General features: G+C 41.0%; 1 protein-coding gene across 12 annotated transcripts in view; it reads right to left on the bottom strand.

The window, feature by feature from the left end:
* LOC105483175 (calcium dependent secretion activator) overlaps positions 1-27,433 on the bottom strand; it is a 491,506-nt gene that overhangs the window by 45,832 nt on the left and 418,241 nt on the right. For all 12 annotated transcript variants that reach the window (XM_011743930.3, XM_011743979.2, XM_071092026.1 and 9 more), the window contains 3 exons: positions 23,679-23,753; positions 22,707-22,790; positions 1,587-1,619 (listed from right to left, as the gene is read on the bottom strand). In XM_011743930.3, the coding sequence (XP_011742232.1) occupies positions 1,587-1,619; positions 22,707-22,790; positions 23,679-23,753 (192 nt within the window). The remainder of the gene's footprint in view (positions 1-1,586; positions 1,620-22,706; positions 22,791-23,678; positions 23,754-27,433) is intronic.

Here is a 27,433-nt window from a genome sequence, read left to right on the forward strand (position 1 = left end):
TACAGAGAACAGACCACAACTACCAAATCTTTGGGTCGAAAGCCTAGAATTTCAATTTCTATCACTGTTGAAGATCAGTGGAGCCCAAGGCTGATGTCTGCAAATTCATCCCCCATCCACCTATATGCAATAGAGTGTGGACATCACACTACCACCACCACATGTGTCCTTCTCCTGGACTGAAGTTCCTAATAAGTGCCAGGTATGGTGCTGGATGTTCTGTGTATGTTGTGTCATTTAATTTGCACAGCAAACCCATGACTTAGGTATTATTGTCATCTCCATTTTAAACATGGAGAAACAGGGCCAGAAAATTTGAGTAGTTAGTTCCCTGTGAAGGGAAAGTTTATACTTTGGGGGCTTGAGAAAGTAAATTACTTAACTTCTCTCCCTGCTGCAGTTATGTGAGCTTTTGCCATTCTCCATTATAAGAACTGTCTACCTGAAGGAGTCTGAGGTTTGTTGATTGGAATATTATATAAATTCAAAGCATAATTATTGATTGTACATTCTTTCATTAAACAAACAAAATATATACTAACACTAAATTCACTCCAATTTTCTATTTTGTCTTCCTTTGAGAAATAAGCCAATAAACCATTACACACTTAGCTTCCTGGGGAAATGAATTTAAATGTTAATATAAATCCTTTTAGAAAAAAACAAATTTTAACAAATAAGTATTTGAACAAGGAGGGTACTTAACCACGTTCAGAATGAGAAATGCTTAGTACAAGACCCTTGGTGGCTGTTGAGATAAGCTCTCTAAATTTAATATTTTATAATAGACTCACACCTCTTTTGTTAGAAATGGAGAAACAAAATCATTTTCTTTTTCGCTTTATTGGAATATATTAAAATCTCTCCAATTTTATTTTGCTAATAGGCAGGACAAAGTCTGTCTATGAATGTATCCTGATTTACCACAGGTAATCCCACACTTTAGCATTCATGTGTTGTACTTAACCTCAATTTAAATGTAAATTTTGGGCAACTTCGAGTGCTTTATCTGTGAACTTTGAGAGCTCTCTTCATTAATGAGGCCTGTACTAATTATAAGCAGTTTTGTGAGGTTTCCTTAAAACAATTGCAAAATTGACCCCAAAATGAACAAATTTAGAATTTATTTGTTTTTTATTAGGTTGGTGCAAAAGAAATTGCGTTTTCCACATTTTTAATTGCAAAACCACAATTACTTTTGCACCAACCTAACAAAAAATACTATCACCCTTGTGCAAGTTTCTAGCTTCATGGCTCTCCTCCGAAGGTGTGCACACAGGAGGGTTGGTGAACATGAGGAAAACAGAATGAAACACCAGAGAAACGGATGAAAATGAAAGTGAAAGTGAAGTGGGACCTTTCTTCCTGAGGAAAGAAACCATACCCTCTTCTTATCTGAAAAAAAAAAAAAAAAAATTCTACTACAAAATAGTCTTGGCTTCTTTCTGATGATCCAAGTCAGGAACACACAGTTTAGCTAGCAGCAATTCATATGAGTAGCACTATCAAAATTCTCATGAAAACAAAAAGTAAACATGAAAAATAAACAAAAAAAACCCCGCAAGAAACAATTTTCAAATACTCACAGGTACATCCACATATTTGGAAGCTGCCTTCACCTAAAGAGGAAAGAAGAGGATGGAAGTGAGGCTGGTGTTTATGTTTAATTGTTCACTGCTCAATGCTGTATCCCCATCAGAATCAAAACAACAGGCTGGCACGTGGAGCTGACCAGGAAAAACAGAAAGGTACTAGAAAATAAAATCTGTTTGCTATTTTTTCAAGCCATAGCCACTGCTTTGCAGAAACAGAGAATGCACACTCAAATGTACTGATTCAGATTCTGTTGCTGGAGCGGGAGCTTTACATTTTCCTCCCTCCCATTGAAAAAGAGAAAAGTGACTAGCTAAACCCAAATGGATCAGTGGGGGGCTTACCGGTCTAGAGAAGCAACTAAGATTGCTGTTACCTTGGGTCTTTGTATAATTCGGCTGCAGGTTGTCCTAACTAAATAACGAAATACCTCAGTTCTCAGCTTTCGTTAACTCAGATTTTTAAGAGGAGGATGGACATCCTCAACCCAGAGGGAGATGTTGTCTGTGGGTAGGGGAATGAGAACCTTTCAAAACTGTCCAAAGCCTGTTTTTATGTCTCCTGATTTTAGGTGCTAAAAATTCCAGATGGGAAGTGCAGCAAGTGGTTATAAAATTTTTAGTTTTGTGGGGAGGGAGTATGGTAGTGTGCTAGAGTGTTATGTTTGAGAGCATGGAATTTGGAGTCAGACCTCGGTTCGAATCCCAATTCTACCACTTAGAAGCTGTGTGACCTTGGGCAAGTTACTTCATCTCTCTGAGCCTCAGTTGCCTCATCTGCAAAATGGAGTTATTATTAGTAATAGTGCCTATTTCCACAGGTTGATAAGGATGAATTCACACTTAGCCACAGGATGTAAGCACAGAACAAATGGCAGCTAAGATGATGAATTCATAAGCAAATGTGAGCGAGCTCTGAGTACTGTGAGAAGCCAATGAACAGCTGGGTTTGAGAAATAAAGCCTATAGGAGTATGTTTAATATTCTGTGTGTTTCATTTTGACTCAGGTCACACATGTTATCTAGGCACAATTAAGACCAAGGGGTCACATCTGGAGTCAGAGAGGGTTTCCTGTGTTTACTGGGAACTGCAAAGACTGCAATGCACAAAAAGCAGTTAGGATGTCTTTTCACATCTCAGCCAGGCTTCCTCCTGCAATTTGGCTGAGATCAATATTAGGAATCACAGCTTCACCCAAATGTCTCCCAGAAAAGTACCCAGGGGAGTGATTTCCTCTATTGCTCTTTTCTCAATGTTAGTTTCCAAAATGTTAGCTCTCAAGAGAAAACAGCCAATGAACCAATAGGGTGGGGTGGAAAGAGCCCAGAATTTAGAGTCAAAAATTCTTTCAGTGCCAGAACTCATTGACCCTGGGGAAATCACGCCAAGTTCCTTAGCCTTGGTTTCCAGATTTCTAGACCAAGGTGACAATACTCTGCACTTTGCAGGGCTGAAAGCTTGATGAAATGAGAAAACACATGAGAAAGTGCTTTGTAAACTTTAAAGCAGGGAACACACATCAGTTAGGTAATTATCGAGAGGGCAATGCATTCTACCTTCTTGAATCATTGCCAGCCCCCAAGATGATTCCTGGAGTCTCCGGTTATAGATTCTCTTAGAACCTTACATTTGTTCTTTGCAGCATTGATTGCAATTCTGCCCAAAAAAATTTTTTTTTTTGGCGCAATGTCTACCTCCCATATAATGTCATGAGAGCAAAGGCTATCTTGGTCTTGCTCATGGCTCTCCTCAATGATTCACCTGGTACCGGCTTAGAAAGGGAACTCACGGAAGAATTATAGAGGGAAGGAATGAGAGAAAGCTAATGACCAGTTCTGGCTTCATGATGATGGGGAAGTAAGCAGAGGCAAGACTGGATCAAGGAGCCACTTCACTGATCAGTCCGAAAACCAACATAGTTGTATGGAAAGCTGACTGCCTGCAGAGGCTGGTGGGTAAAGGAAAATACTCTTAGTCCTTGCAGGGATTTGAGGCAGGCTCTCCAGATTTTGCACAATTATCATTTCTACTAAAAGATTCTAAACCCCAAATCTTTCCTCTTCATTCCTATGCTAGAACTTAGTTCAGGAAAGAAGGTGGCTTGCCTTTTTTTTCATGTCTCCCCCATGTATACTATTATCTAACGTTTCTGTGATATTTTTCATTTGCAAAACACTTTCACAAACAGTTTCTTCTTTAAGCTGCCCTGCAAAAAGGGGGTGATTCAATCAGATGCATTTACAATCAAGAACCTAAAATCCATAGAATTTAAGGAATTTATTTGCTCATGATCACAGACAGGAGGCAGAGAAGCCAAGACTCCCACATGGTCATCTGAGCCCAACTTTCTCCCTTTGAACTCTTGATCTCCTCAATACTGGTAGAAAAGTACGAGGAATTCGAGCATCAGTGGTCAGAGCAGGTGCTAGCAAAACAATTCTTCTCAGCTAGAAATTCCTCCTGTACTCTGTGACGTTGATGCTTAGCAGTTGGTAGGGGTTTTGCTACAGCTGAAATGATCAACCTTTAAACACACCATTTACCATTTACCACTAACATGCAGTTACAATCCGGAGAATGACACCAGTATAATTCTATTCCTTTAAAGGCATTTTGGGAAGATGAGGCAAGTTTCTGTCACGAATGAAAATCATCCACTCTCCTTCATGCACCAGCCCTTGGTTTGTTAGGATTGTTCTTTTATTTAATAAATGATGACTTGCACTTAGTCTTAGTGATCCTCCTCCCATCCCATAATAACAGGAAAAAAACCCCAGGGTAAATTGTGGTCTATTATTTGTTAGAGACATGTGTGTATCATTTTTGATTCTGGATATTGAACATTTTTTTTGCGGGGGGCGGGATGGAGTCTCACTCTCTTGTCCAGGCTGAAGTGCAGTGGTGCGATCTTGGCCCACTGTAACCTCTGCCTCCCGAGTCGAAGTGATTCTACTGCCTCAGCCTCCCGAGTAGCTGGGATTACAGGCACCCACCACCACGTCCAGCTAATTTTTGTATTTTTAGTAGAGATGGGATTTCACCATGTTGACCAAGCTGGTCTCAAACTCGTGACCTCAGGTGATCTGCCTGCCTCGGCCTCCCAAAGTGCTGGGATTACAGGCAGGAACTACATACCCAGTTGCTGGATATTGAACTTGAAGAAAGACGTTGATGATGAGGAAAAGGGGGAGTCTGGCAGTATATTCTATAAGGAAAGCGAAAGAAAAGGCATCTTGCCTAGAAAAAGATGGGCTAATTGCAAAGAAAATCATAATATTCATGTAGTTAATTAAGGAGCTTTAGTGCAGAAGAACTGAATTTGTTCACAATGGTTCCAGAGCATAGAATCAGAATGAATGTGTAAAATTACAGGGCCCTAGAAAAAGGTCTAAATAGCTATCACAGTCCAGTTAGGAACTGGCCATGTCTGGTGATAGAGACCTCCACCTCACTGGAGAAGCTCACGCAGAGGCTAGTTAGAAGGCTCTGGACCCGTTTTTCTTTTCTTTTCTTTGTATTTGTTTCTTTACCTACATGAGAGGTTATCTCAAAGGCTGCTTTTCATTCTCTGATTCAAGTCCCCTTAAGAGGTAGGAAGTTGTCACCAGTTACATTCTTTACAGTAGATAAATGTAGCAGAGTGGAGAAATTGACAGAACCAGGATCAGAATCTTTTCCTGTATAATGTCAGCAGTGCTCCCTTTTTAAGGATCACCTTTTCTTAAGTTATCCATATCCATAGGAATATGTCTTTTTGCCAGCTATACTCTAGGTAGTAGGGAATGACCAGATTCTCCCGACCCACTAGAGCTTTGGAATTATTGCCAGAAAATCCAAGCATGCACCAGGCACTATCTAGATCAAATAACCAACAGCTCTCACCATCTATACAAGACTATTTTACATTATAATTGATATTGTTTTGATGAATAAAACACAAATTTCTTTAAAAGCACTATATAATATAGTAGCTTTTTGTCTTTATGTATTTTTTTCCATCAATGGTTGTTAAAAGAGTGTGTGTGTGTGTGTGTGTGTGTGTGTGTGTGTAATTTTCTTTTCTTTTTTAACTTAAAATCTAGCGAAGTGGCTTAGAGAATGGGTTCAGGATTAGCTAGGTTAAAACTCTAGCTTTGCCATTTTTTAGCTTGGTGAGTAGCCATTACTTAATTTCTCTGAGCCTCCTCTGTAAATGGGACAATAATAACGCTACTCAAAGGGTTCAACTAAATGTAGCTATGCTTATCTTGATTACTGGTAATATTGGTTTACCAGTGTAGACAAAGCACATGCTCCTCAGCCAGGTGGTGATAGTCAGTTTCACTCTCCACCTCTGGCCTGTGGGCAATTTCTTGCTATAAAAAGGATGCTGGAATCTCCCCAGGTTACCAACAGGTATCTGAGCTGATTCTCCGTCTGGCATACTTTCTGCCAGTTCTGTGACACCCTATGCACTGAGAACTTACCCTCTAAATGTTGAGGCTGACAGCGAAGAACTGTTCTCCTCCCTAAGTATGATTGAGTGTGGGCATAAGTGAGAGGGCAGTTCCCCAGGCCAGTGCCCTGGGTTATAATCAGCAACACAATCCGTTACTCTCTGGGATCAAGTCATAGCCATGTACGCTAGGGCACAGGAAACAAAGGGGAGGGGGTAGGGCTTGCCCCAGATACCTGGTCTGGCATCGCTCCTGAGCAGGGTCTCAACTGCCTTCAAAGGAGAAGCAAGAACTGTGACTTCAGCAGAACTTCATCTCCTGGGACTCCCTGCTTTCTGACCATCCCTTCTGGTAGGACAACCCATATCCTTTCTCTAGCAGCATTCATGAACCCTCTTGTCCCCAACTCTCCAGATAGAGCCAGTTCTGGAAAAGGCTTAGAAAAAGAGACACAAATCCAGAAAGGCTGATGGAGGCTAAGGATAAAATTAGGAGGAGATGCTGTCAGTGAACAATTATTCATGTTTTCATGTGCCTGAAACAAAGAACACTTACTATGTACAGGTGCCACATTAGGAGCTGTAAGATGAACGTGCTCCATGATTTCTGCCTCAAAAACCTTTTGAGGGGGATCCCGTTAATATTCCCATTTTACAGTTGAAGAAACTGAGGCTTAAAGAGATAAGCAACTTGGCTTGAAGGCACACAACTAATAAGTTACAGCTTTGGACCTCCCATTCCCTAAGCTGCCTATTATCCTATTATTCAGTTTTTTTAAAAAAACTATCAAACCACTTTTATTAACCAGTTATGTTTAAGTCTTATTTTTTTCTTGTTTATGTAGATGTAACCTTAAATAGCTTCCCCCCCAAAAAAAATGTATGAGGGACTTGAATACATTTGAGTCAATGCAGAAGGTCCAAAATAGTTACTCTGGCCTGAATGTCCCAGCTAATTACCTCGACCCTCCACCTCACTTAGCCAGTGTAGACAGGCTTAATGGTTTCTCTATTGAGCTCTTCCATTATTTTTCAGGTGCCCAAGGTAATCTTTTCATTGAACACTCACCATTCTGGGATTTTCACAATGCTGATGACTAAGGGATTTTCTTCTGCCTGGCCCTAAAAAGGGGACCTGAGTTAATCATTGTGCAGCTTTGATAGGGAGCGCGGCAGGGGCTTAAACCACTTCTCTTGCTTCATTAGGGGAAAAAGCAACCCAGGTGCAGACCACGAGGACCTCGGGGTTTGATACTATTAAATCAATGCACAGACAAAAAAAAAAGTGGATTAGGCCCTTTTTGCAAACAGAAATCTGGTGGGTAAGACTCAAAGATGGAAGAAGAAAGAAGTCTGAACAGATACCACCGCATTAGTGACTGCCCGAGCGCCCCATGGTCTCTCCAAAAAAAAAAAAAAAAAAGGAAAAAAACAAGGAAATGATTTATTCTCTGCATGAGCTGACTCCACCCCTGCCTGTTTGACTTCACAAGAGCTCTGCGTTAATTTTTTTGTCCTTTGCCTAGAAACTGCAGACCACACCACCATTTCAAAGGGCTAGCAAAATTTACTTCAGTGTTTGGCCTTCGACATTTCTGCTGCAAGGTTAATGATGCTACTTTGCTCCCTTTTCCACTTCCCTAACTCAAGCAATTTGGAAATGTAGATTTTTTTGCATCAAGGCAATTCAGCATGTAAAAATGTTACTCAGTACCATCCCTAAAATCATTTCATCTGTTGGTTTGATTTTTCATCTCTCACCAGCCTCATATCTAGACTGTAGGTGCTCTCTCTCCTTAGTGTCTACACTGCCTGGCATATAGTAGTGGCTCAATAAAAATATGTTGAATGAATGAACTTTAGAGAATGGCAGTCTTTACTCGTACCCAGGGTAGAGGTTAGAGGTTTCTAGCACTTTCTTACGGTGGGTATTTGAGCTGTAGCACTCTTATAGGATGACTAAGAAAGTACCACTAGGCACGATCAGTTCAAAAGGAACTGGTATTTGGTGCCTGTATAAGAAGAGCTTAAAGGGTCTCTTGTTTTGGTACACCCTAATTAGTGCAGCATACAAGGTAAGGGCTTGGGATCAGCAGACAGATGCTTGATCTGGCATCTGGTTTCATCACCCACTAGCTGTGGGCCAGGTAATTAACCTTTCTAAGCATCAGCTTACTTTTTGGAAAATAGAGATAATGATAATAACAACAGTAGTTCTTCCTTATAGGGTGGTTGTGTGGATTATTAATTTTTAAAAAGATGAGTTTCTCAAGTGCTTACCACAGGTGGAATATTATTCTAAGCATTTTCCCTGTATTAATTCATTCACTTCATGTAAAGGGTTAAAGGAGCTAATACATGAAACATCTTTGCATAGAGCCTGGCACACAGTATGTGTTTAATTAGTGTTGGCTATTATTTTTATACTCCTTTTCCCTCCACCTCCCAAGGGTGGTGATTGGTCAGGTTTCAGTGCACTGACTGGGCTCTGTTCCCCTAGTGGTTGGGGTCATTAAACTTTACATATCTGAAACTTGGGTGTGCTGCTTCTGTTTCAAGGTTAGAATGCTTCAGGTAAGAGCGTGGGACTTATCCTGCAGTAAGAGGCCTGACTATTCTACTTCCTCTCCTCTTTACTGGCCATGTTCCAGGTGTGCTGTAGACCTTCTCTCTGATTCTATTTCTCACTGGCTTATCAGGCCTAACCTCATAAAAAGAGATCCCTGGAGACCACTACGGGTCTGTGGAGTTCTCTGCATGGGAATATAGACCTGTAGTCCAGTTCACATTGTCATAGTTTGTTTCCAAAAATGCTTGCCATCAATTCTTTCGCTTCCCGTAGGCGCATGCTCTTCCCTCACTGAGAAATGGAGTCTCTTCCTCCATCTGCCTGGAGTCTGGGCTGGTCTGCAACTGCTTTGACCAAGAGGATATAATGGAGGTGGTGCCATGCCAATTCTGAGCCTAGTCTTGAAGAGGTCTGGCAGCTTCTGCTTCCTCAGTCTTGAAAGCCAGCTGCCATGTAAATGTAACTACCCTGAGACTACCATGCTGCAAGAAACCCAAGCCACATGGAGAAGCCCAGGAGGATGAGATCCCATTTGGAGAGAAACAAGCCACATGGAGAGACACCAAGTTATCAGACATTCAGCCCCAGCCCAGCCTATTCATAGGGAAGTGGTTAAGAGCATAGACTCAAGCTGGACTGCACGGGGCCACATTCCATTAGGTTGCTGCAAAAGTAATCGGGGTTTTTGCCATTACTTTCAATAGCTCTGCCGCTTACTTGACAAGTTACCTAACCTTTCTATGCCTCATTTTCCTCATCTGTAAAATGAGGATAATTGTATTGTTCATAAGGTTATTGAGTTATTGACTGAGTTCTTAGAACAGTCCCTGGGCATAGTAAGAACTATGTGCCAGCAATCGTCGTCATTTCTGCTGGAAAATCAGGTTGTTCTAGTGAATTGTACGTATATATTAAGGTTGGTCTGACCCTACACGTGTGGCTCCCTAAATTTAAATAAATTAAAAGAACATACAACTAAAATTCAACTTTTTAGTTGCACTAGTCACAGTTGAGAGTACTTGAGAGCTACATGTGGCTAGTGACAACTATTTTGGACAGCTCAGATACAGAATATTGCCACCATTTTAGACAGTTCTATTGGACAGTGCTGGTCTAGACTCAAGGAACACTCATAAATATAGGTTATTGCATTTTTAAGTGATATGAGTTAAGAATGCCTATGTTAGAAAATGAAATTGGAGGAGGAAGCAGGAGAAGAAAAAAGATATGGGTGTCATATTCTCATTTCGTGGGTGAAACAGGAAATAAAGGTGGATGGGTACAGCTTAAAGTTATAATGGTACCAAGACAGGAAGAACAATACTGGTATAACTGTAACATGAGGAGAGTGGAGGAGAAGTGGGTGATGTAAAGTGAGCTGAAGCTCTATTACAGTAGGGAGTCAAATAATCATTAAGATTGACCAATCAGGAAATGACTACAAAGGCTGGGTGCAGTGGTTCATGCTTATAATCCTAGCACTCGGGGAGGCTGAGGCAGGAGGATTGCTTGAAACCAGGAGTTCAAGACCAGCCTGGGCAATATAGGGAGACCTCTACAAAACAAACAAACAAACAAAATTAGCCAGGCGTGGTGGTGTGCACCTATATTCCCAGTTACTCAGGAGGCTGAGGCAGGAGGATCACTTGAGCCCAGGAGTTCGATGCTGCGGTGAGCTGTGATCATGCCACTGCACTCCAGCCTGGGAAACAGTGTGAGACCCTATCTCCAAATAATAACAATAAACAAAAATAATAACAGTACTTAGCACTCCAGGGGTTAAAAAATTGTTAAAAAGTTTCCTTTTGAAGGAAGGGATTGAGAGCAGAAAGGAGTAGGACAGAGAACCGTGTCTTTTTTTAAAAAAATTATGAATGTTTCTGTATCTTTTTTTTTTTAACCATGTGCCGATATGACTTTCAATAAAAATTATTGAAAAAAGGAACAAAAGTGATAGAATTTTCAATTTTCAATTCTAGTGGAGAAAGGGATTTTGCAGGAAGAATGTATCTTTCACAGGATAACTTTCTCAAGGTGTTTGGTTGATGAAATCATGGTTTAGGGATATGTCCTCTATAAAGGCAAAACCAAAACCTAACAGAAACAACCCTCAATACATAATCTGGATGCTCTAAGTGCATCTTGGGAAGATGAATAAATTTTAAGTGCCAACTGAGGGACCGACTGCTTGGGTGAGACAGAATGTGTGAGTGGGTGGATGTACTGGGACTGCGTGTGCGGGTGAGCAGTTGAGCAAACCTCAGTGGCTTCTGCCTGGGGCCAAGTGACAATTACAGTGAAAGCCCCTTCCAATACTTTCTGAGGACTGGAGAAAAACACAACCCTTGAGGTGTATCTGGAATCATAGACAGCACGATGGATTCCCAGGGCTCTGTCACCAGAGGGCCTAAAATGTCTTCTTTGCTTACCGAACGTCAATACTGTGCTGGGCCAATTGGGAGCCACTATTTCCATATGAGCACTGGGTCAAATGCTACACGGACGCACATACATCACGAGGCCATTGTCCCTTGCTTCCTTTTTTAAGAAGGCCAGAGTTTATAAATGCCATTTTTACAGAGGTGGGAACGCTGACACCAAAAATTTCTCATGGGTAGCTCACCAGATGTCCACCGCTTGAAAAATGATCACTGGCTTTCAAAATTTGATTCCCATTTGAAAGAAAAGAGTTAAAGTTTGAGATGTTTAAAAAATAAGGTTTCTTCTCTAAGTTGCCTATAAATGGATCCAGCGTTAAAAACATTTCAGATAATGGAAAAGAGAATACTGACCAAGTCTTGACTCTTACTCCTACTTTCTCAGTTAGTGTCTATGTGACCTTGGGAAAAGCAATGAACTACTCAGATTTCTCATGAACAATACAGAAATATTTAATAACTGATAGTCCTATGTAAAATCATGAATGCATTTACCAATGATTGAACACCTCATTTACAGTGTCCTATTCACATCTTCTAAGAACTTGTCTCCTCCCTTTACAAATGAGGAAACTGGGCTCAGAGAGGATAAGTTGCTGTCCTCAGGGCACACAGTCAAGAAGTAGCAGAGGTAGGATTTGAACCCTAGTGGGTGGGCCTGACTTCAAAGGATTCCCTACTGTATCAGGTTGTTCCTACACTGCCTTTTCACAAGACAGTTTAACAAAGTGTGAAGGGAAAAGTCCTACCATGACTGTGGAAGTATTTTGAACAACAAAATGTATTATAATATTCACTGACCACAAAAAAGACCTCATATATATAACTGTAACCATCAAGGATAATATTCTGAAATGACCTCTGTGAACCGCTGTAGAGCTTCACAGGGGGCCATGGGAAGGTGAGAGAGAGTCCAGGCTTTCCTACAAAGCATCCTTAGGCAAGAACATGAAAACTGAGTTGCAGGGCTACTGGTGGATTGCACGGCTTCTGTGCATGTGCATAAATATTGTGATTAAACTATTATCATAGTAACGAGGGTAGTAATGCCTCCTACAGCCCATCCCACCACACTCCTCAAAGTCCCTACCTTTTATGAAACAAAGGGCTGCTGGCACTGCTGGGGAGTTGGGCAAGAGGCAAGGAAATGATCTCTATTAAGCAAACGCATTCTATTCCATGCTCCGATTAGGAGCCGCAGCCTCATTAAAGATGAGAATTGTTCTCATCTCCTGTTGTTCAGGGTACTGTGCTCTGAGACTAGATCCAGGAAGTGTCTGTTCTCATCTCCCCCCACCCCCTACCCCCTGGGGCTTCCGAACAGATGCCTGATTGAAGTAGACCTGTTTTTCCTTCCCGTTTTCCTTTTCCTCATTTCTGTCCCAATCCCTCATTCCCAGAGATGATTTTTCCAAGGCCCAAGGGCTCCTTCAGATCTACCCTCTTAACACTGCTGTACTTAACAATGGTTGCATGCTTACTCTTTGCCTAGCACAAGGCTAAGCAATTTATCAGGAATTCACCCTCACAATGGTGGGCATGAAATTCTCATCGCTTACAAATGAGGAAACTGAGGCTTGGAGAGGTTAACCGACCTCTTAAAAGATCCACAACTAGTGACATTATGGAGCTGGTATTTGAAACATGGTTCCCTTGGACTCCAGGGTTTGCCCTCCTAATGGCCACATTGTATGCTTTTCCATTTCGTTGATTTTTGTGACATGATCTTGTTTTAAGAGAAACTTGGAAGTGCAAATTGGAAAGTTCTAATTTTGTAAGATCTCCAAGCAGACATGTAAGCTTATTTGACTTTTCCTGCAGGCTGCTTTAGCCTGAATTTGAAGGTATAAATTATGTCACTGCTGCCAATGACAACTTATCTATCATAGCCTAGGTTTGTAACACAGTGGTTTGGTTTCTCTCTCTCTCTCTCTTTTTTTTTTTTTTTTGTTTTCATTTTCTCAGGTAGAGTGAGGAAAACAAGCAATCCCAGAGAGGATTTTTGCAAGGCTCAAGGGATGAGTTAAGAGGTCTGAGTTCTACTAAACTAGCTGTGCAAGTCATTCTCCTTCTCTGGTCTCAGTTTTCACAACTGCAAAATGGAGTGGCTAGAAAGTACCAGTACTTCCCAGACTTGCAGCATCAATACACCTTCCTGATTTTGGCTACAACCCACGAACCATCTGTATTATAGTTACTTATTATTTCTCTTTAAACTAGCTCACTTTAAAAATACTTAATTATAAAGGGAAACATATTACTACTATAAATGAAAAAGCAATATCACTCTCAATACAAAAAAAGCCAGGGTGAAAATAAATACAATATAACTAAAATAATGGTAGCAAATTCTGGGTAGACATGGTTGCCTGCTATGATCCTGAAGCCTCCCCCTCCTCTGTTACAAATGAAAAATTGAGATTTTTAGAAAGGTGTGAAAGACAAACAAGCACCAGATGGAAACTTTCTTCTTGATATAAGGATAAAGATGAAAAGGGAATTAGAAAAATAATAACCCTCTCACAATGTGATTGGTCTTATTTAATGATGAATTTTTGGAGCATCTAACACTGGCAGCATCTAAGGTCCCACGTGGTACATATCCTACACTTGGGATACACTCAGTGGTATGCTAGTTTCTGAAAGGCTCACTCTCTCTCTCTTTCCTTTCTCTTTCTCTATCTCTCTCTCTCTCAAAAAAAAAAAACCCAATATAATAATATACTGGAAATATAAGTAATAGAGTGTTTGCCAATTTCAGTAAAACACTCCTGCTGTGGTCAGTTTTAGGCTACCAATGTGACATCCCTAACTTTGAACATAGGAAGAGAAAAGGAGAAGTGGCTCTCACCAGCAGGTAGGAGCCAAGCAGACTCTAGCATATCACTGGAAACACTGAACCAGAAAGTCTAGAAAGTTCCTTCTATTGAATGCACTCTAGACAGTAACTTCCAGACAGTAGAGTAAGATTTTTGTTTTAAATCTCTCTCTACCACTCTTAGTTCAGTAATTTACATACAGTAGCGGCTGATTGAGTAACTGATGCTAACATTTGTGCTCAGTGATAGAACCACACTAATAATTACAATAATCACAATATCTAACAAGTATCAAATACTTACTCCAATCCACCATTTTCTCATTTAATTCTACCCACACCACATAATGCAGGTCTTATGGTTCCCATTTTACAGATTAGGCAACTAAGGTCAGAGATTAATCAATCTAAGATTATACTTTAGGAAGTGGCAGAACTGGAAAAACAAGAAACCTCAGCGCACACTGAAATAAACCTGATTCAAACCAAAATATGCTTGGAGAATGAGATATTCAATTCTAGTTAAGCAAACATTTTGATTAATAAAGAGGTATTTTAGAGACTATGTAAAAATGAAAATTTCTTTTTTTTTTTCTTTTTTTTTTGAGACGGAGTCTCGCTCTGTTGCCCAGGCTGGAGTGCAGTGGCACGATCTCGGCTTACTGTAAGCTCTGCCTCCTGGGTTCATGCCATTCTCCTGCCTCAGCCTCCCTAGTAGCTGGGACTACAAGCGCCCGCCACCAGGCCTGGCTAATTCTTGTGTGTGTGTGTTTTTTTTTTTTTTAGTAGAGAGGCGGTTTCATCATGTTAGCCAGGATGGTCTCGATCTCCTGACCTCATAAACTGCCTGCCTTGCCCTCCCAAAGTGCTGGGATTACAGGTGTGAGCCACTGCGTCTGGCCAAAAAATTCTTTTAGTGTTAAAATAAAACACAAAATGCTTAAAAAAAAAAAAAAACCACTAAACATAATGGAAAAATGTCTTTGATGAATCAAATTTTTGCATGCAAGAATGTGCTAAAATATAAGTCACAAGAGTTTTGGTTGACCTTGTCATGGATAATAGTTTGGACTGCTTACAGGAGAAATGATTGGTATGCTAAGACTGAACTGGTAAGAAAATGGAACCAACCCAAATGTCCATCAGTAATAGACTGGATAAAGCAAACGTGACACATACACACAATCGAATACTACACAGCCATAAAAAAGGATGAGTCCATGTCCTTTGCAGGGACATAGATGAAGCTGGAAACCATCATTCTCAGCAAACTAACACAAGAACAGAAAACCAAACACTGCGCGTTCTTACTCATAAGTGGGAGCTGAACAATGAGAACACATGGACACAGGGAGGGGAACATCACACACCAGGGACTGTTGCAGGGTGGGGGGCTAGGGGAGGCATAGCATTAGAAGAATTACCTAATGTAGATGACGGGTCGATGGGTGCAGCAAACCACCATGGCACATGTATACCTATGCAACAAGCCTGCATGTTCTGCACATGTATCCCAGAACTTAAAGTATAATTTTAAAAAATAAAAATAAAAAAAGCACCAGGGTCATGTAAACTTTCTTACAGTTTTGAATAATTTGACAGTAAGGCTAAGAATGGCTATTTATGGAGCACCTACTTACTATATACCAGGTGTTATGAAAGGCCTACTGTTTATCTCTTATTAGCCCAGTGGCTCTCTGAAGCAGCTATCAGCATTCCCACTCTACAGATGAAGAAACCAAGGCTGAGAAACGGTCAATAGCCTGCCTATGTTTCTGTTAGTCTGGGCTTCACAGTCACACCTTTATCTTAATCACTCTCTAACTTTCTGGTGATAAGCTTCCCACTGCATGTGATTTGGAGGTCAGCATAGAATCTATAGTTAATTTCATGACATCTATTTCCTGTTTGAAGCCATGTACCTATTCATTAGGTATTTCTTTTTTCTATTTCTTTTTTGAGACGGAGTCTGGCTCTGCCGCCCAGGCTGGAGTGAAGTGGCGTGATTTTGGCTCACTACAACCTCCGCCTCCTGAGTTCAAGTGATTCTCTGGGCTCAGCCTCTCAAGCAATTGGGATTACAGGCACCTGCCACCATGCCTGGCTAATTTTTGTATTTTTAGTAGAGATAGGGTTTCACCATGTTGGTCAGGCTGGTCTCAAGTTCCTGACCTCAGGTGATCCGCCCATCTCTCCCTCCCAAAGTGCTGAGAAATACCCACATTCATTAGGTATTTCTTTTGTAGCTAGCATTTCTGTGACCTGGTCACTCAGACCACACAGCCTGGAGAAAATACTGTGTCTGTCTTACGTTTGTTTTGAATGATATCCAGCTGTTCAGTACACAGTATTAAGTGAAATGGTTAACTTTGGATACTTATCTTTTCTCTTCTGTAAAGCTTCTGAAGGGTTGCTTCAGACAGCAAGTGTGTTAATTGTTAACTCCATTTTCATGGCATCAACTGGAAATAAGGATGTCCTACTAGGCAATAAAATGATCTGTCACAGACCCCAAAGGGGATGTCAAATTCTGAAACACTAGGGAGTGGCTGATGAAAGAAATTGATAGAAGATATGGCAGATCAGTGTTTTAGAGTTCTCTAAGTTTTTAAACTGCAGCGTTTTTTCGTTGGCCCATATGAACAAAATACTTTAGAAGAAATAAATGGTGACTTCCATTGGAAGGCGGCCCTTAGCTCCAACTTCAGAAGACCAATAAGCCCAGCTGGCTTATAACAGGGAGCTGGTCTCTCTGTGACCTGTCTTAATTTCTCCAGATGAATTGATTTTGGTAAATTCCCTGCTCAAAACCCTTAAAGTCTGTACCACAGGCAAGCTCCTTCATGATCAGGCTCCTGCACTGATTGCTCTTTAACTCCATCTCTGCCATTTCTCTCCTTCTGGCCTGGCCTTTCCCTGAGTCACAAGGAACTTATAGTTCCTAAAGTGTACTAGACCTTCCCTTTTACCTCCAGGTCTTTGTATCTTGGAATACTCTTTGCTCTCTCCTTTGCCAAGCAAAACTCTACTTATTCTTTAGGTCTTGGCTCAAATGTCATTTCCTTCAATGGTCTCCCAGATGAGGTTGGGTCCCTTTGGTCCATAATTGCACTGCACTAGTTACTCTCTCTTTCTGAGTAATCACCATGCTTGTAAATTACTTATTGAGAATATGTATCTCCCTCATGCAAATATCCAATAAACAGTATTTTATGTCTTATTCATCGCCGACCCCCCAGTGTCTAGCACATAGTAGGCACTCCATAAACAGGCATAGAATGAAGGACTAATGTCAAATGAATGATTATCTGGACAGCAGAAAGGAAGTGGGGAATTTTGAAAGTCTGTTACTTCAGTGTTACGGTAAAATAGCTGGCTGTTGACTAAAATCTTTATAAATTATTTTTGCTGGTAATATATGAAAAACAGAAGACTCTTTTTCTTAGAAGTGGTATCAGCTAGTGGATAGTTTCTGGAAAAGCCACTAACTGACTTCACCTACAGATTTCTGTGTATCTATGGGGAATAACATTTTTCTAATAATAAACGAGCAATTTAGGGTAGAGTCTTAATAGCTATGTGACTTTGACAAATCACTCAACATCACTTATCTATAAAATGGGGATGATAATTAAATCAGTTGCATAGAGTAATTGTGAGGATCAAATGAGAAAATGCATGCAAACACTTAGCACAGTGTCTGGCACATAGTATGTGTTCAATAAACACCATCTACTACTACCACAGTTGGTGCTTCTGTCCAAGGCAGACACCTCCACTCTGAAATGTAGAAGCCAATTGACTTAAAAATTACATGTATTTGGCAGTGAATAATCTGGTGATGTTACCCTCTGGAGGGTGAACCAAAACCTCTGTCTGCATCACTCATCATCAACTCACACTGTAAAAAGCCATCTCTCCTACCCTGGACATTCCCTGAAGCCAAAGCATAAGTGAAATGCCATCAGAGAAAATACTAACAAACTCTGAGGGATATTCACCCCATTCTAGAATTCAGATTGCCTCTTAACCAAAATGTTCTGTGAACAGAAGTGAATTTCATTGATCCAGTTCCGGCTTTAGATGCAGGTGGGATTCTCGTTCTAAGGCATGGCATCAAGAGCTCTGCACAAAAGCAGTCGATGCTACTGATTTACACAAACTCCAACTCTTCTCACAAATGCTAGTGGGGAGAAACGTATCTGTTTTGTTTCATTTCCAGGTGGCAAGACAATCAAAATGCTGGTAAAAGGAAAACAGAGCGAGTGAGGGCAACTTAAGACAAAGAAGACTGGACATACGGTAGGGTAGGTTTCAGGCTCCTGACAGCCCTAAGATAGGTTTTATTCTTCCTGTTGCGAGTGGCTTCCATGTTGTGTTGTGACCACCTCAAATGGATTTGTTTGATTGGAGGAGGATGTCTGAATTCTAAGGGACTTCAGAGGACTTGATATAAAGTTCAGACAGAACTTGATAAAGGTTCTGTCTGCTTTGAGGTGGGGCCTGGGCTACTCCTACATCTTTATTCCTCTGCAGGGGCCCCAGGGTTTAGTGAAGGAAGAATTCACCTGAGCTGGGGTGGGGGGAGCTTAACCCTTCTGAGCCTTAGTTTCAACATCTGCAGAAGAGTGTTGGAATGGGATTGTTCTGAGGATTCAGCAGGAAAAATACATTTAAAGCAGGTAGCTTTGTGCCAGGCACTTAGCGAATGTTTAAGGAATAGGAGCTGTAACTCTTATAGTTATTTTAGACTTCTGAATTCATCTAATATAACCATCACCATATTATACTGAAGGAAATTAAAAGCCAAGATGTGGTCCCTTGTTCCAGGTCACACAGCTCCTTGGTAAGGGGCCGAGCTGGGTTACCATCCCAGTTCTCCCTACCCTGTGCTGTCTTTTTTACTGTACCCCATGGACTCTCAGGACCCATTAGCTCAGCTGAGCTCTTCAGTATATCATAGTTCTCAAGCTTTCCACCTTTGCCCTCTGCAGTCAAGTCTCCACCCTCAACAGTCACTTAATCCCTAAACCATGTTTATGTGACCTCTAGAATATCCTGCAAAAATGCCTCCTGCTTTCCTGCCTCCTGGCTAATGCAGCTGCTATTCTGTCCAGAAGATTCTCCCCTCTTCTGTATCCATCGCTGACTCCTTCAAGCTTGAGAGCTCAAGTCTCTCATGTCATCTGCAGAGAGAACTTGCCTGAGCATCCTAGCTGAAGTCATATCACCTCCCCACTTTCTCTTGCTCTTCAGTTTATGTCCTGTGGAAACGCTTCTCCCACTGGATAATTTTCTTTCATTTTTAATTGCCTGTCTCCTTTACTAAATGTAAGCTCCCAAAAGGGCCGAGAACACACCTTTCTGGCCTATTGCTGTGTCGCTAGCACCTAGCACAGCACATGACACATAGGTGCTCAGTAAACAGAAGTTGAGTAAATGAATGAATGAATTCCAGAACCAGCATATTTGTTAACACTTGCAGAGGACAGAGGAAAGCATTGCCATTTTCTGTGGGAGGAACATGGGTACCTGCTTGCCCCTCTTCTTGGCCTCCTAAAAGAACAGCAAGTGGCTACCCACAAGACAGGGACCCTTCCAAACAGGCATCCCACGCAAAAGCACATCTTGCAGTCAAGGGAAATGGGCAGATAGTTGCTAATTGCGTCTTCCAACTGGGCTGATCTTTCAAAAGTTCGAAAGGCGCCTGCCTCCATAAATCCCAGGCTGCTACTGCTGCTGAAGCTGGTGAGGGAGGAGAGGAGGGTGCGCTTGGGCGCCTCTCGGGCTGGCACGAAGAAGCCACATCTCATCCTCCCTCCTCCCCCCAGCTCCTCTCCAAGAGAGGAAGCAATGCAGATGGAGACGAGAAATAAATATTCCTGCCTGCTCCGTGCCACTGCAGACGTTTTCCAAAATGTCTGGCTTGGACCATGAAACAAGCCCACCCAGGAAAGGAGGCGCTCAGCGGGAGAAAGAGGGGGAAAGGGTGGCATATTTGTCGATACTCGTCAGCTTTCTGGGGGGCAGAGCACATGGCTCATCCTTGGCAGCCCTGCTGAGGTGGGGACGTGGTAAGTGCACAGTAATACTTGAAGAATTGAATCAGAAACGGGAGCGGAGTTAAGGAACTCATGCCAGAGCGTCGGCACTATCTCTGTGCCTCTGCACAGGGTCCTAGGACTCACAGCTGGTTCTTTCACAGGTTTCAAGCTCTTTGCACAATATACCTGCTGCCTCTGCTCAACCCTTTTACTTCCACTCGACTCCTGGGGAATTAACACAATTGGGCTGATGGAAGCCTTCAAAGGCCATTTGGAATTTGGGCAGGAACTCAGAATCCATGTGTGGAGATATTCCTGCCACCTATAAACACGGTTCACTTTCTCTAATACTGGAATACTGGCAGGAGATGAGAACACGGGCTGCAAATGATAAGTGGGTGCTTTTGGTCTGGGGTGGCCAAGTGTGTGGGAGAAGTGTCACTAAGGAGGGAAGTTACAGGCCCAGCAACAGGCACCGAAGCGTTCTGCATTCCACTGCCTTTGCTAGGCATGCTGTGAGGCTGCAAAATGTCTCTGAAAAGGGAGATGAGGGGATGGGAATTTCAGTTTGAACACTTCTGCATAGGATGCTCTGGGTGTCCTGTCTCTAACCCTCCTGTGAGACTCCCTGATGCCCTGTTCTTGATATCACTGCCCCTGGACCACCTTCCCATAGTCCTCTTGGTAGGCCAGTAATTAGGGTGGGGCCCTTGGTGGATTGAATTCTGCTCAGTAAAGAGCAGAGGAGCTTTCCTGGGTTTTACAGGTTCAAGTCCAATGCAACAAAAACAGTTGCTCAAAATGAAGATGCAAAGAAAGCAATGTCTTCTGTGGGTGTCAGGGAAACATTTTTCAGAAATGTTGCATTGAATTCTGTTTCTTTTCACCATTTCCAGGACTTCACTGAGGAATGAAACGTTGTCTAATATTTCCCACTCATGTGCCCTGAATCCTTCTTTATGAATCTTCCCCTCTCATTTGCCCATCTGCCTTCCAGTGCCAGGCAATTGCCAGCTGAATCCCACTCTCTCCAGGAAGCCACTCAGTGGTGGGGGAAAGCTGGCAGGACACAATGGTTCCTGTCCCCACTCCGCCCATTGCTGTGTGACCTTAGACAAATCACTCCCCTCTCTGGGCCTTGGCTGCTTTGTTTGTCAAAGGATCGGGTTGGATAGGTTTCCTTTCAGCTGTGACATTATAGGAGGTTCTATAGAGTGAAATTGGATGGAATTCCTACTGTCGTTATCCCCTTCCCACCTCACCTTCTCCACTAAAGCTCCAGGGATGGGGGCCATCACACCTCTGGGACTGAATTCAATCCTTATACCTGGGAAGGTCAGAACTGCATAGCAGAAGAAACTGTTTTAAATGTTTTCTGTCTGTATTTCCCTGAGTTCCCAAAAATATTAATGTATGGGTTGGGGAAAGATCAAAGTAGGGTCTGTTTGGAAAGAAGTTGTGTGCATGTATGTTTGCATTTTATAATACTCATATTAGTTACTTTTAAAAAATAATAGTTGCCATTTATTGAAATCTATTATGAGCTAGGCCTATGCTAAGCTCTTTCACCTACATTACTATCTTCATGATAGCTCATTAGGGAAGATATTATCTGTCCCGCACTCCCTTACAAATGAGAAAACTGAGGTTCCGAGGGGATGAGACACTTGCTAAAGATCACACAGCTGTTAACATTGGCAATGGGATTCGAGCCTGGCTCTGTTGGATTCCAAGGACGATAATGTGCTATCCACTACCCTGTGCTGGGCCTTGTCTTGGCATTCAATCACTATCTGGGAGATTCTTCATACAGTGAGGCTGTTTTAAAGACCCATAGGCAGTGGGTCCTAAATTGATTCCCTTTCCTATGGTGGTGTCAGAGGAAAACAGCTAGTCTCAGAGCCAGCAGGAACCTGCTGTCAGAAATGGCAGGGAGCATGCAGCTGTGGTGCCTGCCTAGCATCGGGAAGAGTGGGAGAACTGGGCCCCTGAAGCAGCCCATTTATAGCAACCATCTCCACTGATCATTTATCCGTAGAAAATAAGGCTGGTTTCCGCCCAGCCTTAGCTACCTCATTTCCATGCCCTTGCCCAATTCTGGCACAGAATCAGAGCCTCTTGGAATTTGCAAATAATGAGATCATATGTCCCAGAAATTGTAAACTTAAATGGCTCCCAAGCCCAGGTAGGTATGTGAATGAGTGAAATAGCCAGGAGGGAGTTATAGCAAACTGTAAACACATGTCCAGTCAAAGACCCCCAAGACACAGCTCCAGCAGACTTGCTGTGCACCTAGCGTGCTAAGCAGGCACCCCCAGAAATACAGAATTTTCTGTGAATTCTCCTGATTTTTAAACGTAGGCAATTCAGTTAAGAAGAACGTACTTGACACAGTCAGGACCATATAGAACATATCTGCAGGCCTGTGTGCAGGTCTTCATTTACAAACTCTAAAATTAATTTTTCTCATTTACAGATGAGGAAACGGTGGCCCACATTAAGTCATTTGCCAGAGCTAGCTAAGGTAGGCTTAGGTAGGCAACTCTTCGGATGCATACATATTGAAAAGTGTGTGTGTGTTCATAAAAATACACACCTATTGTACATTTACAAATGATATAGAAATGATGTTGGATTACCTGCAGTTATGAAATGTTTGGCTTTTCATATAGTGTTAATATTATACAATAGTTGACGGTAATTAACACACACACCCGTCCCAAAACAAAATGACACAACATAACTCCTCTCCCAAACCAAAACCAAAAATTAAAACAAAAGCCAGGAAAGAAAGAAGCTCTTTACTTACGGTAAATGACAGAAACGAAGAAAACAAAGTCCCTTCATCATATCTGGATAATTTTGCCAGCACTCCTTCCAAGATAGTAACGAACTAGAAAAACAGCAAAAAAGAAAAAAATGTTATTTCAAACTATAATTGTTCACCATAAAGTACATCATTTCCCAACCACATAAAGGCTGGGATCGAGCCCTCCGTTCATTTCTGCAGTCTATTATTTGATTCCCGCCTTCGGAGAAAGGAATAGACTGCCTTTACATAGAAATATTTGACTTATCCGGCTTTCTCTTCATTATTATGTGATTGCAAATATAGAGTGTTACAGAAGTGCAAAGTGACAAAATATTATTGAGTTGCATATAGCATGCGATAATATTAAATGCACTTTTTAAAATCCAAAACTGCGCAAAGCAGTTTCTACGTTACATATTAGCACTACATTTAATCCAATCTATTTTTATTTGTATTTTATCAGTAATTTGGGGGAAACAGAAGTTTAGCACTGGCAAATATAAATGTCTTCCCATTCAGCATTACTTAGTTAAAATTCTATAATTCATGAGGGTGACTGAAATAGCTTTATCTGACTTTTATGTTTTATTATGACTCTCACTGCATGTGAAACTAGAGGAAAAGGGGTTTTCATGATGGCAGAATTCCTTATTACCGTTTAACTTTCTGTATTTAAAAATCTAACTTTGTCAGTGCTGAAAAACAAAACAAACATTTCCTGTATAACCTAGCGCGACGTTTGGGGACAAATTCTTATTAAGTTAACATATGCCACTTCATCAATTTATCTTCACACGGCTCGAGATCATCGGAAAATCATTTAGAGCTGAGGCTGGGTGATGTACAATCTTGTTTCCTGAGAGACGCAAGTATCCAGCTCAACTTTTTAACGTGTTACATTTTAATGGAAATGGAGACATAACAAAGCAGTGTTCACAATGAAACATTTCACCTGAAGCTGGAGGTTACCTTTGCAACCAAGAGTGTTATCATTTCTTTAACAGTTTCTTCAATTAGTTCGTCTATTTTTGAATGGTATTGATGCTAAGAACACAGAAAGACAAATATTAGCATGTTTGGGAGGTGATGGCATTGCATCCGTCAGTAATTTTTAGACAACATAATTTATAAATACAGCCTGGCCTGCAAACCCAGTTTATTTCCTTAGTCCCAGAAATATCTGTAAGATCCTGACTCCAGTTCTTTGATGGAGAGAAATCCGAAGCTTTAAAAAATATTACGAAGTTCATTGTTCCTCACTTAAGGCTTTCGATGCCTCTAATGTGTGTAGACACATAAACACTTTTACAAATAGCACACATGAATGACTTAATGACCCAGCAGTGTGTTGATTTGGATCTTACAAAGCAAGATACTGTAATAATTTAACACAGGAGATTAAAAATTATCTTTGGAAAACTGCTGGGGGTTGTGGCTTAGGTAGTAGATTTCCTTTCCAAAGGGAATTTGATGAAGACACTGTGACTAATTTTGTAAAAACTATTCTGAAACCCTCAGGTTCTTTGGCTTAATACCTCAGAACTCCTCGTTTTATCTCCAAGTCTTGACTCAGTCTAAAGGCAAAGTGTCTCTTTCTGAACCCTTGTGGCAAGCCACTCGTTTTCTCCATTCATGGATAAGCAGACCCAGTATTCGAGCCTACCCTGAGACCGCTGCTAAGTTTTAAAATTTCTCTAACTGTGCCTGTCAATTACATTTAAACAGTAATGTGAAAACAAACCCCCACACAAATAAAAATCCGCTGTAAATGCCAGGGAAAAAGGAAAAGTGATTTCAACACAAAATATTATATGCCAGCTCCTTGACATTTATTAGATCATTTTAGTATCCATTTGAATTATCCCATATTTCCTTGACAAAAAATAACAATGCAAAACATTGTTATTTGAAAAGGAAAATGCACTTACCCACGTTTTAGCAAACTTTCAGAAGGATGATTAATTAGGAACAGAAAAAAAAGGATCAGTGCAAATAAAAATTAGGACAAAAGGACACATGAGAAAGTAAAAATTAAATAAAATATTCAAAAGTCTATGTAAACATACGGATACAAGCCATAGTAATGTGGTTTAATATTCTGATAACTGGCAATCGGAATTATTGAGAGTGAGCAAAGGGATGCGAATTAGGTAAATCCATTTAGAATCATAGGTAAGGTTTGTTTGTAATTGGAAGACCTGGATAAAGTGTCAGTGCAAAGTTGGGAAGTCATGTTACCTATGAAAATTTAACTCAGTTTCCTTATATGTAAAAAAACAAACAAAAGAGATAATAATACTATCATCCTGGGCCAATGAGAAGGGAGAAACCAGTATGAAACTCTGATTTTGAAACGGGAACAAAGCCAACCCTGTATAAAGATTTTTAGTGGGTCTATGCTAATATTATTATTTTAAAAACCAGTGCCCGAGCCCTTTCCTGGCAGTCATGCTTTCAGACTCATAAGTCTCTGTTTTGGAGATCAAGTGAGAGTCTAGATGTGAAAATATTTTGTCAACTGTCATTGTGATTCAAATATTATTAGTTATTCAAGTTCATCAAGTAGAAGATAAGGGTAGAGAGAGAGAGTCTTATCACTTAGTCATCTCCAGTTTCATTTTAATTGATTAGAGGAAAAACAATACAGCAAATGGCTTGTATGTTGTAGTCCCATTGAATCAGAACCCACGTTGGCTATACTGCTAGATTCAAAAAGGAATTTACTCCTAAGTGGCATAAACCTGAAGCTAAATGCAAAAAAATTATCTGCAGAATTCTTTGCTAGAAACACAAAGAAAGATGTCAGAGCAAAAGAATTCAGGAAAATTGACAGGGCTCCAAATTCATTTTTAGGTCTTGAGATAAGATCCAGAATCACATGCTTACTTTTTCCTCCTCTTGTGACTGCCTCACTCGTCTAGGTTTTCTTTGCATTGCTATAAATGATTCACATTTATTAATTATGGGAATAAACTAAATCAGAAAAGCTAGCCGTGTGCAAAATAATATGAAATACAAAATGAGGGCCTTCTACCCCAAGCAAAGAAGAACATCATTGAGAAACAAAACATTCTCTTGAAAAACTGGGCTGAAGTGGCAAATAGAGACAAGAGTAATTGTTCTCCACACATCAACAAAGATTTAGGGTCTTACTCTGAGGAGTTAATGATGTCATTCTTTCTCCCAAGAGAAATAAGGTTTCTCTTCAGGAGCTAGGAACCTCAAACTCTTTCATAAGGAGACATGGTTGAGACACTGTGGCTTATGGAAATATGATGGTTTATGGAAACCTCTTCCCAGTTCAATTCTTCCATGCCAAACTTGGCCTTAATGTTTTCTCCAGGCAGTCCCACTATCTCTCCCTTTCACTCCATACAAATATTATCATCTCCATTCCTCTTCTGTTATAATGAACATTTCTTTTTTTCTGCTTATAAAACAAAGTATTTTGATATGATTATTCTGTCTCTCCCTTCCAGGGGAAACTTTAGCATGTCAATCTCTGTTGGTCTATTTCCTCATTTTTGCAGTGGGGCTAGAACTGTAACTTGTGAATACAGACATCAGATTCACCTAACCAAATAATGAAACAATGCATGGAAACGTGGTATAGAAACTGAGAACTGCTATGTGGCAGTATTACTACTACTACTATTATTAATAGATTAACATGGTGGTTGCATGTGTATATACATTTCTCTAAACTCACCTAAAATCTCTATATTTTATTGTATGTAAATTATGCCTCAATTTAAATAAAATCTTCTTTGGGGAAGATAGCAGAGCAGGGTAATAATTACTCTGTTTATCATGTAGCAAAGAGGTAAATATCAAAGCAGCCCCTATTCCTATTCAAGTTATTACAGAATACGTGAATCCCTTTTGCCAGTTTTCCATGATACATGAGACTTACTGGATTAACTTGCTTTTCTGGAGCAATAGTGAGAACTCTGCTTTCACTCCTTGATCTTTCTTGGGAGATATATTATTCTGTACAGATGTGAAGCTCCGTGAAGTGGTATATATACCACTGGGGAATCTTTCAATTACCAAACATTCCTACTAGACAATGTTGTTATAAAATCTCTTGCAGTCTGATTGAATATCCAGATATGGTACAAAGAGGGAGCTTTACCATTTTCCAGTCCTCTCTGCTGCCCACACCCCCAATTTTTTTTTTTTTTTTTTTTGAGATGGAGTCTCGCTCTGTCACCAGGCTGGAATGCAGTGGCACTTGGCTCACTGCAACCTCCACCTCCCAGGTTCAAGCAATTCTCCTGCCTCAGCCTCCCAAGTAGCTAGGACTACAGTTGTGCACCATCACACCCAGCTAATTTTTTTGTATTTTGAGTAGAGACGGGGTTTCACCATGTTGGCCAAGATGGTCTCGATCTCTTGACCTCATGATCTGCCCGCCTGGGCCTCCCAAAGTGTTAGGATTACAGGTGTGAGCCACCATGCCTGGCCTCTGCTGGCCTTCTTGGATTAACTTGCCCTATATGCCTAAATTATATCCTGAGGGAACTACTAATATTCAATGGCCTGGAAAGTTTGGTCAGTTCACTTTTGCTTCTGATGGGCTGAGTTGCAAATTCACAATTACTGTGTGAAAATCATTCCACTTGACTTCCTGTGCTACACATTTTGCCTTGTCATAGAACAGATTGTGTGTATGTTGTCTTTCTGTTAAGACCATCTGACCTTGGAAATGAGATGAAAACACA

This window comes from Macaca nemestrina, chromosome 2, assembly GCF_043159975.1.
Source record: "Macaca nemestrina isolate mMacNem1 chromosome 2, mMacNem.hap1, whole genome shotgun sequence".
Lineage (NCBI taxonomy): Eukaryota > Metazoa > Chordata > Mammalia > Primates > Cercopithecidae > Macaca > Macaca nemestrina.